Source organism: Musa acuminata, chromosome BXJ1-8 (genome assembly GCF_036884655.1).
Source record: "Musa acuminata AAA Group cultivar baxijiao chromosome BXJ1-8, Cavendish_Baxijiao_AAA, whole genome shotgun sequence".
Lineage (NCBI taxonomy): Eukaryota > Viridiplantae > Streptophyta > Magnoliopsida > Zingiberales > Musaceae > Musa > Musa acuminata.
The window spans coordinates 38707010-38723582 of NC_088334.1; the positions used below are offsets into that span (position 1 = coordinate 38707010).

Consider the following 16573-nt stretch of genomic DNA (forward strand, 5'->3'; position numbering starts at 1 on the left):
TTTCCTTTATTTTCCATTTTTATGCTGGTTTTCAGTTTTTGACATGTTACCGGGATGAGAGAAATGTTTCTGAGCTGTATCTTCTAAAACTGATGGCATTAAATCATTCTCGAGTAATTCCATGATGACACCAGTTAATCTGACTTCCCTATCACACTTTAGCTCTCATGTTTTGTTTCTAACCAGTGATCATGTTTGATAAGCTTGAACAGGTTTATCATATTCTTGTTCTTTCTTCATGTATGAGGAATTGAAGAAACAAGTTACATCAGTGTCTATGGTGTTTTGTTTATGGTCAGCAAACTGATATGGCTGTGGACAGTCATTTTAACATGTGGAATGCAGGTAAAACCCAACAAGTCATCAACAATCACTCCCCAGACGATGGATGGATCGAAGCATGAAGGAAATGGCATCAAGTTTAAATTACAGGTAGGTTCATCATCTTGCCATTTGGAATTTGGTCATGAACTATATCTTGTGTGATTTAATAATAAGCACCACACTTGTTTACTGAACTAACTACTTCCAAGTTCATCAGAACTTTGTTAGTGACCTGCGGAAAATTATCACTGTTGTGGTGTTTCCATCTTTACCTCGAGCAAAACATATAAATTTCTTACTCTTCAATCCACCTTTCCTCCATGTCTATCATCACAAAATTTACGTCCACCTTTTACCATCATCTCATGAGATGTCTTGCTATCAGTGCTTAGCATGAAATAATAACTAAATGATCTTCTTGAATGGTTAAAGTTAGGAGACTTTTTCACCAGAGAAATAGTAGTATAGTAGTAGTAGATGTTTAGGTAAGTTTCACAAGGTTAAGAGAGAAGAGAACAAAAATGATACATCAGGATCAGAAAAATGCAAGAAGAATGAATGGACACTTACTTCTAACTGCATGATTTTGGTTTACTAATTTGCCATGTGGTCTACAAACAGTGACATGAAGAAAAAATATCAATGAACAGAGCTACCAGTTCAGATACAAAGCTAAAGACCCCATCTTTGGGGATTTACAAAGAAAAATAAGTCGAAAGAAGAATCAAAATAGTGAAATAAGTTCATGTACTACATTTTCTTTTTTGGTTTTATAACCAAGGAATAAAATTTTTTAGCAACCTGCTTTAGCTCGAGGAACCTGGTTCCGACAGCCCGCAATGCTGATCGAACTCGAAACCATCAACAAGTTCATGCCAAAGCCATTGTGGATCCTTGAAGCATACCCTGATGTGGTTGCTTGAAGCTTCTTATTGACAATTGAATCGGCCATCACGAGATTCAAGAGGGTGGTTGTTGTTGTTACCATCCTTGGTAAGATAGTTGTGTTGGAGTGGAACTCTCATGCCGGTGATCAGGAAGCGCCTATGGGAAGATAGGTACGGAGTGGCGGTGTGGACGGCTACGTCGCACTGCCGACAGAGCAGAGCACGGTCCTCTAAGCAGAAGAAATACCCAACTTTTTCCTGCAATCCATGGTATCAAACATATTAAGGTTAGTCCATGAACAGAGTATTAATATTGTGCAGAAGAGATTAGTAAGTTCTGCAATCTAAAACAACAAATACCTAGGACAATATAAATCGTATGAAATTGTCACTACCAAGATCAAATTTTTGTGCCATGTGATCTAACTAGATCCAAGAAACTGCAATGATGTGCTCGATAAGATGAGCAAAGATGGTCGATTGTTTCTATGAATAAATAGAAAGGTAATTATGAGGGGGGAAAGTTGATGGATGGCTATCAAGGAACAAATCAGCGCGTAAAAGCAACGAACTTCTGTTTGCAAAACCAAGAAATAGGAATGGAAGATCGATGCACCGAATGGATGACTTCACAATAGATCAAAATTATGAGGGCTTTTAGCCACCAAAAAAATATTTGCATTTATAAATACACCTGTCAAAATTACAAGTTAAATGTCTCGCTTAGTTCACTGGCATCAGATTACATGCAAGAAGATACTTGCCTTCTTTTCCCCAAGAAAAAAATTTGACCCATGTTATTTACCAACAAAACTCGGCTCGCAACCGGTTCTTCAAATGATCAATGATCATTTGTAGTTTGAAAGAGCAGTTATATAGTCTTCAAGGTAAAAAAAGGGTGTAGCTATGATACTTGTAAATATCTTGGTCCCATGAACCCTAAAATGAAGCTTCAACAAACTGTTTGTTCATAGAGCAGCTGATTTATTTTTATAGCCACACCTATATGACTTCTTAAATCTTCTTCATGAACATTTGGCCAAAAATTACTAGTTTTTATTTGGTGCATGGGCTTCCAATTAGCAACCAACAGATCTACATTTGGATCGAAATTATCCTAAACAGTAAATGATTCATATCCTCAAAATTGCTCATTCTTTAAAAAGAAAAAAAAGGTATCAAGACTTCTAATGAATAATTTTTTTTCTCCAATGTTATATATATTAATCAATGCATGTTAATAGTCAAAAGTGAACTTGAACACCCTAATAAATCTGACTAATTAGTAAGATCAGAGCCATATTTTCTGACTTCATAGTGAGACAGCCTATCATTTTTTTTGTGTAGGAATTAAACAACAATCACCTCTTACAAAGTTCAAAAGGGATCTTCCAATCAGACAGAGCTGCCTACTGCTACACTATTGTCAAACAGACTAACTAAGACGAAACTTCAATCCGAGTTAGAAGTCGCATGTCGGTTATCAATTATGAAGAATTGCATTATGAGCCTTAAATTTTGATAGATGTCAATCCAACACATGGAACTTCAATTTACTTTTGAACATAGGTTCTTTAGCTCTGATAGCATCTTAAATATCAAAACCTTAAGCCGGTAGATGTGATATGATTAATCTATACTCTCTGCAGTACATGCCCAATCATTCTAATGTGTGACAAAGGCAAGCTAGCATCTACTCATACCATTGAAAATATTGTGACTATGCTCGGAAGCATATGAAGGTAAACAAATATTGCTTGGTTAAGGTTTCAACTCATGGAAAATTACTAGTACATCATATTTAGCAAAGTTGCCTCAAATTTGATCAACTGAATCAGTCAAGTGAGAAAGAGTTGCTTTTCTCATTTGTTTCATTCCTAGGCAAGAAATCCAAGAGACATTAAGAAGGCAACAGAAATCCATTTTTATTCTTGGGTACAAATCTAAGAAAATCAACAAAATAATAGCATTAGATTAGCAAATGTAAAGACCGAGAGATGCCTACCTGACATATATCACAGGTGGGGGTTTGTGAAGAAGAAGAACAAGAGTTGGAATTGGTGGGGAGGAGAGGGACCCGCTGGTGCTTCCCGGCGAGCTTGTTGGCGGCGTGCACCTTCTCGTCGCAGCCCCAACAGAGCGCGGCCTCGTCGGCGCAGCACAGCACCGCCGCCACCGCCCCCTCGCACACGTCGCACAGTATCTTCATCCCTCTCCTCCTCGGGCCGACCGAGCATCCGCTCACCCGCGCTTCACCTGACAACGGCGAGAACAGATCAGATCACAGAAACCATTCCCGACTCCAAGTCCGGAGACCAAACCACCGTCTCAAGAATCAAAATCAGGTTTTTATGGAGATCTTTCGGTGTTTAGGTAAAGATGCGTTGCAGTTTGCACTAGAGAGGAGAATTAGTACCTCCCTCCCGATAATGTCTACCGAGAAGAAGAAGAAGAAGAAGAAGAAGAAGAGGAAGGAGTTCAAGAATCAAGATCGGTTTTTGATCGAAAAATCACGAAATTTAGGGGAAATAATTTGCAATCAATACCTCTCTCCCAAAATACCTTAACAGGAAGAAGAGGGAGGAAACAGGACCCCGAGTTCTTAGCGAGTGCTGCTACGGTCGGACACTTGGACTCGACGAAACCGGCCGGACAACCACTTCCAGGTGATCTTGGAGCAGGAGCTACCGCCAATCTGCGTCGTCTGTTGTGGCCGGCGGAAACGGACTTGCGGCAGCTTCGGGAGCCCGTCTTCTGGAGGAGGAGGAGATGAAGGAGTCGGGGCTTGAAATGGTGAGGTTGTGGTCGGCGCGGGGACGGGAGAAGGCGAAGACGAAGCAAGAGGGAAAGAGATATTTTTGGCCAGCAATTTAAACTCCGGCCCGCGCTGCCGAGGAGAAGACAACAACAACAACAAACATATGGCGTCAAGGATGACTACTACTAAAGATAATAATAATAATCGACTCATTAATTAAATTATTTATTATAAATTTATTTTAATTGATCTCTCACATTTGATGTGAAATTAAACTCGACATAAATCCTGTTTTTGTTATTTATTTTCAAAAATAAAACAACTAAATGAGATCGTTAAGGTCCTTAAAAAACACCTATCAAAATCATTTCACAAAATCACAATTAAGGAAAAAGAGATATTTTCCTACCAAGAAAAGTTCATATTTATTGCTCCATCACATTATTTAAAACAATACAAACTCAACCTAATTTCCCTTTTTTTTTGTTAATTGATATTTTGTGTTTGGTAAGATTTGCAGTGAGACTTGATATATATTTTTATTTATGAAAATAAAGTTGCATACATATAGTTTGGTGGTGCATAATATCTTAGTTTGATGCTGGAGAAATTTAAATTGACTTATAAAAATAAAATAGACCACTATTATTACAATATCTTGAATCAGTGGGTAATGTTGACAAATGATATCAAAGTGTTAGGGGCTCAGATAGAAAAATAATAATGAAATTAGAGGACAGAATAGAGCCTAAATAGAAACTAGATTCTCTTAGGATAATGCACCATTACAACTATTGCAATTATCTTCATTTATTGCATAGGCAGGAAAAGCTCCTGATATTGGTTGGCAAGCAGAGAAGATCTAATCTAATGAAGTATTTATTGCAGACAACACCATGAGAGGATGTGAATGATTCTGTGCTCTCTGTGAGGACCAGTCTACTCTCAAGTTGGAGTATGCAGACATATGGTTAGGGGTCGATCTGATTGGAACCCTTTTTTTATTTGATTTTATTTGATTAAAGTAAAATAATTTGAATCAAAATCGATTCAAATCTACCTAACCAAATCGATTCAAGATCGATTAATCTGATTTGATCATTCAGTTTATAATTTAAATTATATATATATATATATATATTTATATTTATATTTAGATGAACTGATTCAATTCAATTAAATCGAATCTTAGTTCAATTTGACGATACCATATGATTTGTGAAATTAAGACCTTAGAATAGTAAATTCAAATGAATTAATATTTTTTACATTAAAATCGATTCGACCCAGTTAACTGAATGAAAGAAGGGTATCATGAACTAAAACTATCTATAGCACTTAAAACCGAATTATTAGTGAGCTCGAATTGATTTTGAATCAATTCCAAATTATTAGTGAAGTTGAATTGATTTTGAATCAATTCGATTCAAGTATGATTTTTCTATTGATCTGTAATTTGAATCAATTACAGTTAACATTTAAAAAGCATACATAAATCCTGATTTTAATATGCACATTCAAAAAAATTACATATAATATCTCAACTATTTGAGGTTGTTTATTGGATCAATTGCCATCACTGATCTCTAATAAAAAGCAATATTGCAATGTGCAATGTTTGACTCCATATTATGCACAGTGATGAACACATAAGAATATGCATTCAAGTACAAGTCATGGATGATTTCACAGCTTTACATGTCGATATCATGCCATATGATGAAATGCTACAATTGATAAACACTTGTAATGATTACGTTACGATATCAAAAGCTAACACTGCAAAGGAAGCAAAAATTTGCTAGCTTGCAACTTGCATATTTCAAGAAGCAAGAGTTGCCTTCTTGAACATCTCTAAACTGCTAGCTTGCAAGTTCTAAAATGTTGTAACATTGCTAGCTTGCATGTGCTATCTTGTATGCCATAAAACTTGCATAGCTTGAATGTTCTAAGCATGATGTAACATTTGCTAAATTTTCTGACTGCAAACTTGCATGATGGTAACAATAGATATTATGTTTTTCATGCAATGAGTTAAAACTTACATCACAAACACTTGATTGTGGTACTTCTCCTTTTTGTTGATGACAAAGGGGGAGAAGTATTTGATGACATGACATGCATAAGTTTATGCATAAGTTCATGATGAATATTACAATGACTTGAATTCAGTTTGAATTCAATGTTCTATCAATATGGCATATTGATAGGGGGAGTATTGATAGGGGGAGTTTGTTTAAACTCCGGGAGTTAAGTTTAACTCCGTCATCAAGTAGTTGTCATCATCAAAAAGGGGGAGATTATTGAATCTCGTATTTTGATGATGAAACTACTTGATATATGTTTATGATTTAATCTGCGTTTTGAGTGACGCAGGGTGCTTCGATCAGAATGAGACAATTAAAGCAGGAACATCATGTTGTGCCGGAGGAACATGTCAGAAGATTGGACGTCGGGCCAGTGGATCGGTCGACGTATCGACAGAAGGCTTCGGGCCGTGGACTCGGACATCGGGCCAAGAAGAGCGGGTATTGTGCCAAGGATATCGGAGTTGCAGAGTCAACTGGCCGATTGGGCAATAGGCTGCAGGAAAGGACGATGCGCCGAAGAATCGGACGAAGCATCGAGGGACCAATGACATGCCAGACAACTTGGTTAATTACTTAGGATTAATTGTCTCGATCGAAGTTTTTGTTTTAAGTGTGCAGGATTAACTACGATGAAAGTAAGACATGCAGCAGGAGTTGCGCCGGAGTCATGACAATGATCACGTTCAGCCAAGAGATATTTTCTCTAGCCGACTATTTATGCTAGGTGGAATTTTCACCTGTGTGCCTCCTAGACAACTTATTTACTCCTAAATGGATTTAGATCTTCTAATCTTTGGCCATAATATGTTCTAGACATAAGTGAACACCTAAGTATAAAAGCTGAGGAAACTGTACCTGAGCTTATTTGGAGTTTCTGAATTCAGTTATGCTACCTGACCGAGCATCATGGAGTCATCTTGATGCATCATTTTATCACAGTGCTTTTACTGTAACAGGGTGAATTTCATTGAAGGGAACTGCAAATCTGTAAATCAAGAGCAACATATGTGCTACAACGCCCAAGGACATGCTTACTGAAAAAATGAATTATTGTCAATGGAAACGGAATACACAAAAATTGTCTTTTCAGTTCATTCAACAGGCATGTGATCCTGCACTTTTAAGTATCAGAGTTTGGGATAGTCTACATGGATTGTCCAAGTTTCATATTCTGTAATGAAGATATACCACGGATGTCTCATGATATTTGAAAGTGGGGTTGGTGAAGCCAACATAAACTAATTCTACGGAGGTAGTACATCAAGAAGCACTGAATTAGCTTAGAGCTTCCTGCAAGGACATGGGTAGGAGATGCTTTGTTTGATGACTATTTCTGTAAATATTGGCTTATCAATCAGCAGACATAACATATTAGTAAAAATTGACTGCAAAATCTTTCAATGTGGTCACTTTTCTTTGTTTATGAAAAATTGTAAAGCATAGCTTGATGATTCAGACAGGCACACATGCCAAGCTTCAGAAACTAGATTTGGCATAAGCTTGGCGATATAATCCAATCATCTGGATATTTTATTGTGATTGACTGCATTCAGATGTAAATCGGTGTTTTCGTACGATCTTTACATTGCAGTTTACATTTACGTTTTGATTCTATTTATAACTGCAAACTGTCTTCTGCGCTTTTACGAACGAGTGTCTAAGTTCAGATCTTTCCGAATCTGAGCTTAGACGTAAACTGCGCTTAGACGCAAACTCTGTTTAGACGCAAACTGCGCTCAGACGCAATCTGCGCTTAGACGCAAACTGCGCTTAGACGCAAACTGCGCTTAGATGCAAACGGCGCTTAGACGCAATATGCATTTAGACGCAAACTGCATTTAGACGCAAACTGCGTAAACTGCGCTTAGACGCAAACTGTGTTTAGACGTAAACTGCACTTAATCATAAGTAATCTTAGTATCGGCTTTTGCATCAAATTAGTTTTTATCGAACGAACGCAGCTTTCGTTTTTAATCGCTGAAAGATTTCCGCTGCACTAATTCACCCCCCCCCCCTCTTAGTGCTCTTGATCCTAAAACTAGGATGGGTGACCACTTGGGAAGTCCTCGTGTTGCACTCCTTTTTGAGCCCCGAGCGGCCAAAACCTCTCCCGTCGACCTCCAAGGCGATGGTTTTGGCCTCGGAATTTGTCGTGATCGCTACGCAGTCAGTCTCGTGGGGCTCGGAGAGAGCTTTTCGGAATGGGGCCGCAATAGCGATTCCGAGATCGTTCGAGAAAGTCCCGATGGTTTCGGCGCGCGCTTGCCGTGTCCGGTACGCGGTCGGCCTCGTGGGCATCGGAGGGATCCGACAATGGCGATTCCGAGATCGTTCGAGAGGTTTCGGGGCTCCGGTCGTCGATGCGCCGTCCGCGACGTGCACAAAGGCGAGGGACGATGCACACAAAACGAGTGCGATCATACCATCACTAAAGCACCGGATCCCATCAGAACTCCGAAGTTAAGCGTGCTTGGGCGAGTGTAGTACTAGGATGAGTGACACCCTGGGAAGTCCTCGTGTTGCACTCCTTTTTGCGCCCCGAGCGGCCAAAAGACTTACTTAAAACTCTCTTTTAAGATTTTCAATTTTTCCAGCATTATGGCCAATAATAAATATGTCATTAACATATATATAGCAGGAGAATAATAAAATCATCATCTAAAAATTTCTTCATAAAACATACAATGACCAGACATGGTTCTAGGATGGGTGACCCCCTGGGAAGTCCTCGTGTTGCACTCCTTTTTGCGCCCCGAGCGGCCAAAACCTCTCCCGTCGACCTCCGAGGCGATGGTTTTGGGCCTCGGAATTTGCCGTGACCGCTACGCAGTCAGTCTCGTGGGGCTCGGAGAGAGCTTTCCGGAATGGGGCCGCAATAGCGATTCCGAGTTCGTTCGAGAAAGTCCCGATGGTTTCGGCGCGCGCTTGCCGTGTCCGGTACGCGGTCGGCCTCGTGGGCATCGGAGGGATCCGACAATGGCGATTCCGAGATCGTTCGAGAGGTTTCGGGGCTCCGGTCGTCGATGCGCCGTCCGCGACGTGCACAAAGGCGAGGGACGACGTCCACAAAAATAGTGCGATCATACCAGCACTAAAGCACCGGATCCCATCAAAACTCCGAAGTTAAGCGTGCTTGGGCGAGAGTAGTACTAGGATGGGTGACCCCCTGGGAAGTCCTCCTGTTGCATTCCTTTTTGTGCCCCGAGCGGCCAAAAGACTTACTTAAAACTCTCTTTTAAGCTTTTCAATTTTTCCAGCATTATGGCCAACAATAAATATGTCATTAACATATATATAGCAGGAGAATAATGAAATCATCATCTAAAAATTTCTTCATAAAACATACAATGACCAGACATGGTTCTAGGATGGGTGACCCCCTGGGAAGTCCTCGTGTTGCACTCCTTTTTGCGCCCCGAGCGGCCAAAACCTCTCCCGTCGACCTCCGAGGCGATGGTTTTGGGCCTCGGAATTTGCCGTGACCGCTACGCAGTCAGTCTCGTGGGGCTCGGAGAGAGCTTTCCGGAATGGGGCCGCAATAGCGATTCCGAGTTCGTTCGAGAAAGTCCAGATGGTTTCGGCGCGCGCTTGCCGTGTCCGGTACGCGGTCGGCCTCGTGGGCATCGGAGGGATCCGACAATGGCGATTCCGAGATCGTTCGAGAGGTTTCGGGGCTCCGGTCGTCGATGCGCCGTCCGCGACGTGCACAAAGGCGAGGGACGACGCACACAAAACGAGTGCGATCATACCAGCACTAAAGCACCGGAAGTCCTCGTGTTGCACTCCTTTTTGTGCCCCGAGCGGCCAAAAGACTTACTTAAAACTCTCTTTTAAGCTTTACAATTTTTCCAGCATTATGGCCAACAATAAATATGTCATTAACATATATATAGCAGGAGAATAATGAAATCATCATCTAAAAATTTCTTCATAAAACATACAATGACCAGACATGGTTCTAGGATGGGTGACCCCCTGGGAAGTCCTCGTGTTGCACTCCTTTTTGCGCCCCGAGCGGCCAAAACATCTCCCGTCGACCTCCGAGGCGATGGTTTTGGGCCTCGGAATTTGCCGTGACCGCTACGCAGTCAGTCTTGTGGGGCTCGTAGAGAGCTTTCCGGAATGGGGCCGCAATAGCGATTCCGAGTTCGTTCGAGAAAGTCCCGATGGTTTCGGCGCGCGCTTGCCGTGTCCGGTACGCGGTCGGCCTCGTGGGCATCGGAGGGATCCGACAATGGCGATTCCGAGATCGTTCGAGAGGTTTCGGGGCTCCGGTCGTCGATGCGCCGTCCGCGACGTGCACAAAGGCGAGGGACGACGCACACAAAACGAGTGCGATCATACCATCACTAAAGCACCGGATCCCATCAGAACTCCGAAGTTAAGCGTGCTTGGGCGAGTGTAGTACTAGGATCAGTGACCCCTTGGGAAGTCCTCGTGTTGCACTCCTTTTTGCGCCCCGAGCGGCCAAAAGACTTACTTAAAACTCTCTTTTAAGCTTTTCAAATTTTCCAGCATTATGGCCAACAATAAATATGTCATTAACATATATATAGCAGGAGACTATTGAAATCATCATCTAAAAATTTCTTCATAAAACATACAATGACCAGACATGGTTCTAGGATGGGTGACCCCTGGGAATTCCTCGTGTTGCACTCCTTTTTGCGCCCCGAGCGGCCAAAAGACTTACTTAAAACTCTCTTTTAAGCTTTTCAATTTTTCCAGCATTATGGCCAACAATAAATATGTCATTAACATATATATAGCAGGAGAATAATGAAATCATCATCTAAAAATTTCTTCATAAAACATACAATGACCAGACATGGTTCTAGGATGGGTGACCCCCTGGGAAGTCCTCATGTTGCACTCCTTTTTGCGCCCCGAGCGGCCAAAACATCTCCCGTCGACCTCTGAGGCGATGGTTTTGGGCCTCGGAATTTGCCATGACCGCTACGCAGTCAGTCTCGTGGGGCTCGTAGAGAGCTTTCCGGAATGGGGCCGCAATAGCGATTCCGAGTTCGTTCGAGAAAGTCCCGATGGTTTCGGCGCGCGCTTGCCATGTCCGGTACGCGGTCGGCCTCGTGGGCATCGGAGGGATCCGACAATGGCGATTCCGAGATCGTTCGAGAGGTTTCGGGGCTCCGGTCGTCGATGCGCCGTCCGCGACGTGCACAAAGGCGAGGGACGACGCACACAAAACGAGTGCGATCATACCATCACTAAAGCACCGGATCCCATCAGAACTCCGAAGTTAAGCGTGCTTGGGCGAGTGTAGTACTAGGATGAGTGACACCCTGGGAAGTCCTCGTGTTGCATCCTTTTTGCGCCCCGAGCGGCCAAAAGACTTACTTAAAACTCTCTTTTAAGCTTTTCAATTTTTCCAGCATTATGGCCAACAATAAATATGTCATTAACTTATATATAGCAGGAGAATAATGAAATCATCATCTAAAAATTTCTTCATAAAACATACAATGACCAGACATGGTTCTAGGATGGGTGACCCCCTGGGAAGTTCTCGTGTTGCACTCCTTTTTGCGCCCCGAGCAGCCAAAACCTCTCCCGTCGACCACCGAGGCGATGGTTTTGGGCCTCGGAATTTGCCGTGACCGCTACGCAGTCTTGCCGTGTCCGGTACGCGGTCGGCGTCGTGGGCATCGGAGGGATCCAACAATGGCGATTCCGAGATCGTTCGAGAGGTTTCGGGGCTCCGGTCGTCGATGCGCCGTCCGCGACGTGCACAAAGGCGAGGGACGACGTACACAAAAAGAGTGCGATCATACCAGCACTAAAGCACTGGATCCCATCAGAACTCCGAAGTTAAGCGTGCTTGGGCGAGAGTAGTACTAGGATGGGTGACCCCCTCGGAAGTCCTCGTGTTGCAATCCTTTTTGCGCCCCGAGCGGCCAAAAGACTTACTTAAAACTCTCTTTTAAGCTTTTCAATTTTTCCAGCATTATGCCAACAATAAATATGTCATTAACATATATATAGCAGGAGAATAATGAAATCATCATCTAAAAATTTCTTCATAAAACATACAATGACCAGACATGGTTCTAGTCCGCGACGTGCACAAAGGCGAGGGACGACGCATAATAAACGAGTGCGATCATACCATCACTAAAGCACCGGATCCCATCAGAACTACGAAGTTAAGCGTGCTTGGGCGAGAGTAGTACTAGGATGGGTGACCCCCTAGGAAGTCCTCGTGTTGCAATCCTTTTTGCGCCCCGAGCGGCCAAAAGACTTACTTAAAACTCTCTTTTAAGCTTTTCAATTTTTCCAGCATTATGCCAACAATAAATATGTCATTAACATATATATAGCAGGAGAATAATGAAATCATCATCTAAAAATTTCTTCATAAAACATACAATGACCAGACATGGTTCTAGAATGGGTGACCCTCTGGGAAGTCCTCGTGTTGCACTCCTTTTTGCGCCCCGAGCGGCCAAAACCTCTCCCGTCGACCTCCGAGGCGATGGTTTTGGGCCTCGGAATTTGCCGTGACCGCTACGCAGTCTTGCCGTGTCCGGTACGCAGTCGGCCTCGTGGGCATCGGAGGGATCCGACAATGGCGATTCCGAGATCGTTCGAGAGGTTTCGGGGCTCCGGTCGTCGATGCGCCGTCCGCGACGTGCACAAAGGCGAGGGACGACGTACACAAAAAGAGTGCGATCATACCAGCACTAAAGCACCGGATCCCATCAGAACTCCGAAGTTAAGCGTGCTTGGGCGAGAGTAGTACTAGGATGGGTGACCCCCTGGGAAGTCCTTGTGTTGCATTCCTTTTTGTGCCCCGAGCGGCCAAAAGACTTACTTAAAACTCTCTTTTAAGCTTTTCAATTTTTCCAGCATTATGGCCAACAATAAATATGTCATTAACATATATATAGCAGGAGAATAATGAAATCATCATCTAAAAATTTCTTCATAAAACATACAATGACCAGACATGGTTCTAGGATGGGTGACCCCCTGGGAAGTCCTCGTGTTGCACTCCTTTTTGCGCCCCGAGCGGCCAAAACCTCTCCCGTCGACCTCCGAGGCGATGGTTTTGGGCCTCGGAATTTGCCGTGACCGCTACGCTGTCTTGCCGTGTCCGGTACGCGGTCGGCCTCGTGGGCATCGGAGGGATCCGACAATGGCGATTCCGAGATCGTTCGAGAGGTTTCGGGGCTCCGGTCGTCGATGCGCCGTCCGCGACGTGCACAAAGGCGAGGGACGACGTACACAAAAAGAGTGCGATCATACCAGCACTAAAGCACTGGATCCCATCAGAACTCCGAAGTTAAGCGTGCTTGGGCGAGAGTAGTACTAGGATGGGTGACCCCCTCGGAAGTCCTCGTGTTGCAATCCTTTTTGCGCCCCGAGCGGCCAAAAGACTTACTTAAAACTCTCTTTTAAGCTTTTCAATTTTTCCAGCATTATGCCAACAATAAATATGTCATTAACATATATATAGCAGGAGAATAATGAAATCATCATCTAAAAATTTCTTCATAAAACATACAATGACCAGACATGGTTCTAGTCCGCGACGTGCACAAAGGCGAGGGACGACGCATAAAAAATGAGTGCGATCATACCATCACTAAAGCACCGGATCCTATCAGAACTACAAAGTTAAGCGTGCTTGGGCGAGAGTAGTACTAGGATGGGGTCAAGGGGTAGTCCTCGTGTTGCAATCCTTTTTGCGCCCCGAGCGGCCAAAAGACTTACTTAAAACTCTCTTTTAAGCTTTTCAATTTTTCCAGCATTATGCCAACAATAAATATGTCATTAACATATATATAGCAGGAGAATAATGAAATCATCATCTAAAAATTTCTTCATAAAACATACAATGACCAGACATGGTTCTAGAATGGGTGACCCCCTGGGAAGTCCTCGTGTTGCACTCCTTTTTGCGCCCCGAGCGGCCAAAACCTCTCCCGTCGACCTCCGAGGCGATGGTTTTGGGCCTCGGAATTTGCCGTGACCGCTACGCAGTCTTGCCGTGTCCGGTACGCAGTCGGCCTCGTGGGCATCGGAGGGATCCGACAATGGCGATTCCGAGATCGTTCGAGAGGTTTCGGGGCTCCGGTCGTCGATGCGCCGTCCGCGACGTGCACAAAGGCGAGGGACGACGTACACAAAAAGAGTGCGATCATACCAGCACTAAAGCACTGGATCCCATCAGAACTCCAAAGTTAAGCGTGCTTGGGCGATAGTAGTACTAGGATGGGTGACCCCCTGGGAAGTCCTCGTGTTGCATTCCTTTTTGTGCCCCGAGCGGCCAAAAGACTTACTTAAAACTCTCTTTTAAGCTTTTCAATTTTTCCAGCATTATGGCCAACAATAAATATGTCATTAACATATATATAGCAGGAGAATAATGAAATCATCATCTAAAAATTTCTTCATAAAACATACAATGACCAGACATGGTTCTAGGATGGGTGACCCCCTGGGAAGTCCTCGTGTTGCACTCCTTTTTGCGCCCCGAGCGGCCAAAACCTCTCCCGTCGACCTCCGAGGCGATGGTTTTGGGCCTCGGAATTTGCCGTGACCGCTACGCTGTCAGTTTCGTGGGGCTCGGAGAGAGCTTTCCGGAATGGGGCCGCAATAGCGATTCCGAGTTCGTTCGAGAAAGTCCCGATGGTTTCGGCGCGTGCTTGCCGTGTCCGGTACGCGGTCGGCCTCGTGGGCATCGGAGGGATCCGACAATGGCGATTCCGAGATCGTTCGAGAGGTTTCGTGGCTCCGGTCGTCGATGCGCCGTCCGCGACGTGCACAAAGGCGAGGGACGACGCACACAAAACGAGTGCGATCATACCAGCACTAAAGCACCGGATCCCATCAGAACTCCGAAGTTAAGCGTCCTTAGGCGAGAGTAGTACTATGATGGGTGACCCCCTGGGAAGTCCTCGTGTTGCACTCCTTTTTGCGCCCCGAGCGGCCAAAAGACTTACTTAAAACTCTCTTTTAAGCTTTTCAATTTTTCCAGCATTATGGCCAACAATAAATATGTCATTAACATATATATAGCAGGAGAATAATGAAATCATCATCTAAAAATTTTTTCATAAAACATACAATGACCAGACATGGTTCTAGGATGGGTGACCCCCTGGGAAGTCCTCGTGTTGCACTCCTTTTTGCGCCCCGAGCGGCCAAAACCTCTCCCGTCGACCTCCGAGGCGATGGTTTTGGGCCTCGGAATTTGCCGTGACCGCTACGCTGTCAGTTTCGTGGGGCTCGGAGAGAGCTTTCCGGAATGGGGCCGCAATAGCGATTCCGAGTTCGTTCGAGAAAGTCCCGATGGTTTCGGCGCGCGCTTGCCGTGTCCGGTACGCGGTCGGCCTCGTGGGCATCGGAGGGATCCGACAATGGCGATTCCGAGATCGTTCGAGAGGTTTCGGGGCTCCGGTCGTCGATGCGCCGTCCGCGACGTGCACAAAGGCGAGGGACGACGTACACAAAAATAGTGCGATCATACCAGCACTAAAGCACCGGATCCCATCAAAACTCCAAAGTTAAGCGTGCTTGGGCGAGAGTAGTACTAGGATGGGTGACCCCCTGGGAAGTCCTCCTGTTGCATTCCTTTTTGTGCCCCGAGCGGCCAAAAGACTTACTTAAAACTCTCTTTTAAGCTTTTCAATTTTTCCAGCATTATGGCCAACAATAAATATGTCATTAACATATATATAGCAGGAGAATAATGAAATCATCATCTAAAAATTTCTTCATAAAACATACAATGACCAGACATGGTTCTAGGATGGGTGACCCCCTGGGAAGTCCTCGTGTTGCACTCCTTTTTGCGCCCCGAGCGGCCAAAACCTCTCCCGTCGACCTCCGAGGCGATGGTTTTGGGCCTCGGAATTTGCCGTGACCGCTACGCAGTCAGTCTCGTGGGGCTCGGAGAGAGCTTTCCGGAATGGGGCCGCAATAGCGATTCCGAGTTCGTTCGAGAAAGTCCAGATGGTTTCGGCGCGCGCTTGCCGTGTCCGGTACGCGGTCGGCCTCGTGGGCATCGGAGGGATCCGACAATGGCGATTCCGAGATCGTTCGAGAGGTTTCGGGGCTCCGGTCGTCGATGCGCCGTCCGCGACGTGCACAAAGGCGAGGGACGACGCACACAAAACGAGTGCGATCATACCAGCACTAAAGCACCGGAAGTCCTCGTGTTGCACTCCTTTTTGTGCCCCGAGCGGCCAAAAGACTTACTTAAAACTCTCTTTTAAGCTTTTCAATTTTTCCAGCATTATGGCCAACAATAAATATGTCATTAACATATATATAGCAGGAGAATAATGAAATCATCATCTAAAAATTTCTTCATAAAACATACAATGACCAGACATGGTTCTAGGATTGGTGACCCCCTGGGAAGTCCTCGTGTTGCACTCCTTTTTGCGCCCCGAGCGGCCAAAACCTCTCCCGTCGACCTCCGAGGCGATGGTTTTGGGCCTCGGAATTTGTCATGACCGCTACGCAGTCAGTCTCGTGGGGCTCGGAGA

The 16573-nt window shown here is 44.3% G+C and overlaps 1 protein-coding gene, 11 non-coding genes and 1 pseudogene across 12 annotated transcripts; 12 read left to right on the plus strand and 1 right to left on the minus strand.

Annotated features, from left to right (window-relative positions):
* Window positions 1-910: 910 nt before the first annotated feature.
* Window positions 911-6988, minus strand: LOC135680336 (uncharacterized). Its single transcript, XM_065194216.1, has 4 exons — window positions 6953-6988; window positions 3758-4148; window positions 3217-3467; window positions 911-1469 (listed from the first exon to the last, which is right to left on the minus strand). The coding sequence occupies exons 1-4, from the start codon at window positions 6986-6988 to the stop codon at window positions 1254-1256; spliced, it is 894 nt and encodes a 297-aa protein (XP_065050288.1). The 3' UTR covers window positions 911-1253.
* Window positions 6989-8468: 1480 nt separating this feature from the next.
* On the plus strand, window positions 8469-8587 carry LOC135590660 (5S ribosomal RNA). The gene has a single exon (XR_010478066.1). It is a non-coding gene; the product is annotated as a 5S ribosomal RNA (ribosomal RNA).
* Window positions 8588-9131: 544 nt separating this feature from the next.
* LOC135590440 (5S ribosomal RNA) lies at window positions 9132-9250 on the plus strand. The gene has a single exon (XR_010477847.1). It is a non-coding gene; the product is annotated as a 5S ribosomal RNA (ribosomal RNA).
* Window positions 9251-10389: 1139 nt separating this feature from the next.
* Window positions 10390-10508, plus strand: LOC135590751 (5S ribosomal RNA). Its single transcript, XR_010478157.1, has one exon. It is a non-coding gene; the product is annotated as a 5S ribosomal RNA (ribosomal RNA).
* Window positions 10509-11265: 757 nt separating this feature from the next.
* Window positions 11266-11384, plus strand: LOC135590941 (5S ribosomal RNA). Its single transcript, XR_010478344.1, has one exon. It is a non-coding gene; the product is annotated as a 5S ribosomal RNA (ribosomal RNA).
* Window positions 11385-11834: 450 nt separating this feature from the next.
* Window positions 11835-11953, plus strand: LOC135589432 (5S ribosomal RNA). Its single transcript, XR_010476840.1, has one exon. It is a non-coding gene; the product is annotated as a 5S ribosomal RNA (ribosomal RNA).
* Window positions 11954-12169: 216 nt separating this feature from the next.
* On the plus strand, window positions 12170-12288 carry LOC135590566 (5S ribosomal RNA). Its single transcript, XR_010477973.1, has one exon. It is a non-coding gene; the product is annotated as a 5S ribosomal RNA (ribosomal RNA).
* Window positions 12289-12738: 450 nt separating this feature from the next.
* Window positions 12739-12857, plus strand: LOC135589744 (5S ribosomal RNA). Its single transcript, XR_010477151.1, has one exon. It is a non-coding gene; the product is annotated as a 5S ribosomal RNA (ribosomal RNA).
* A 451-nt stretch (window positions 12858-13308) lies between these two features.
* LOC135589433 (5S ribosomal RNA) lies at window positions 13309-13427 on the plus strand. Its single transcript, XR_010476841.1, has one exon. It is a non-coding gene; the product is annotated as a 5S ribosomal RNA (ribosomal RNA).
* A 216-nt stretch (window positions 13428-13643) lies between these two features.
* LOC135591786 (5S ribosomal RNA) lies at window positions 13644-13759 on the plus strand (annotated as a pseudogene).
* Window positions 13760-14209: 450 nt separating this feature from the next.
* LOC135589454 (5S ribosomal RNA) lies at window positions 14210-14328 on the plus strand. The gene has a single exon (XR_010476862.1). It is a non-coding gene; the product is annotated as a 5S ribosomal RNA (ribosomal RNA).
* Window positions 14329-14872: 544 nt separating this feature from the next.
* Window positions 14873-14991, plus strand: LOC135589673 (5S ribosomal RNA). The gene has a single exon (XR_010477079.1). It is a non-coding gene; the product is annotated as a 5S ribosomal RNA (ribosomal RNA).
* A 544-nt stretch (window positions 14992-15535) lies between these two features.
* On the plus strand, window positions 15536-15654 carry LOC135590707 (5S ribosomal RNA). The gene has a single exon (XR_010478113.1). It is a non-coding gene; the product is annotated as a 5S ribosomal RNA (ribosomal RNA).
* The last annotated feature ends 919 nt before the right edge of the window (window positions 15655-16573 follow it).

Excerpts from the sequence above, each read along its gene's own strand:
- LOC135680336 (XM_065194216.1), bottom strand. The coding sequence starts at position 6,988 with ATGATGCATCAAGATGACTCCATGATGCTCGGTCAG. Across the intron at positions 4,149-6,952 it reads ACTCCATGATGCTCGGTCAG|TCATCCTTGACGCCATATGT; the intron begins GTAGCATAACTG and ends CTTTAGTAGTAG. Across the intron at positions 3,468-3,757 it reads TAAGGTATTTTGGGAGAGAG|GTGAAGCGCGGGTGAGCGGA; the intron begins GTATTGATTGCA and ends CGCCGTTGTCAG.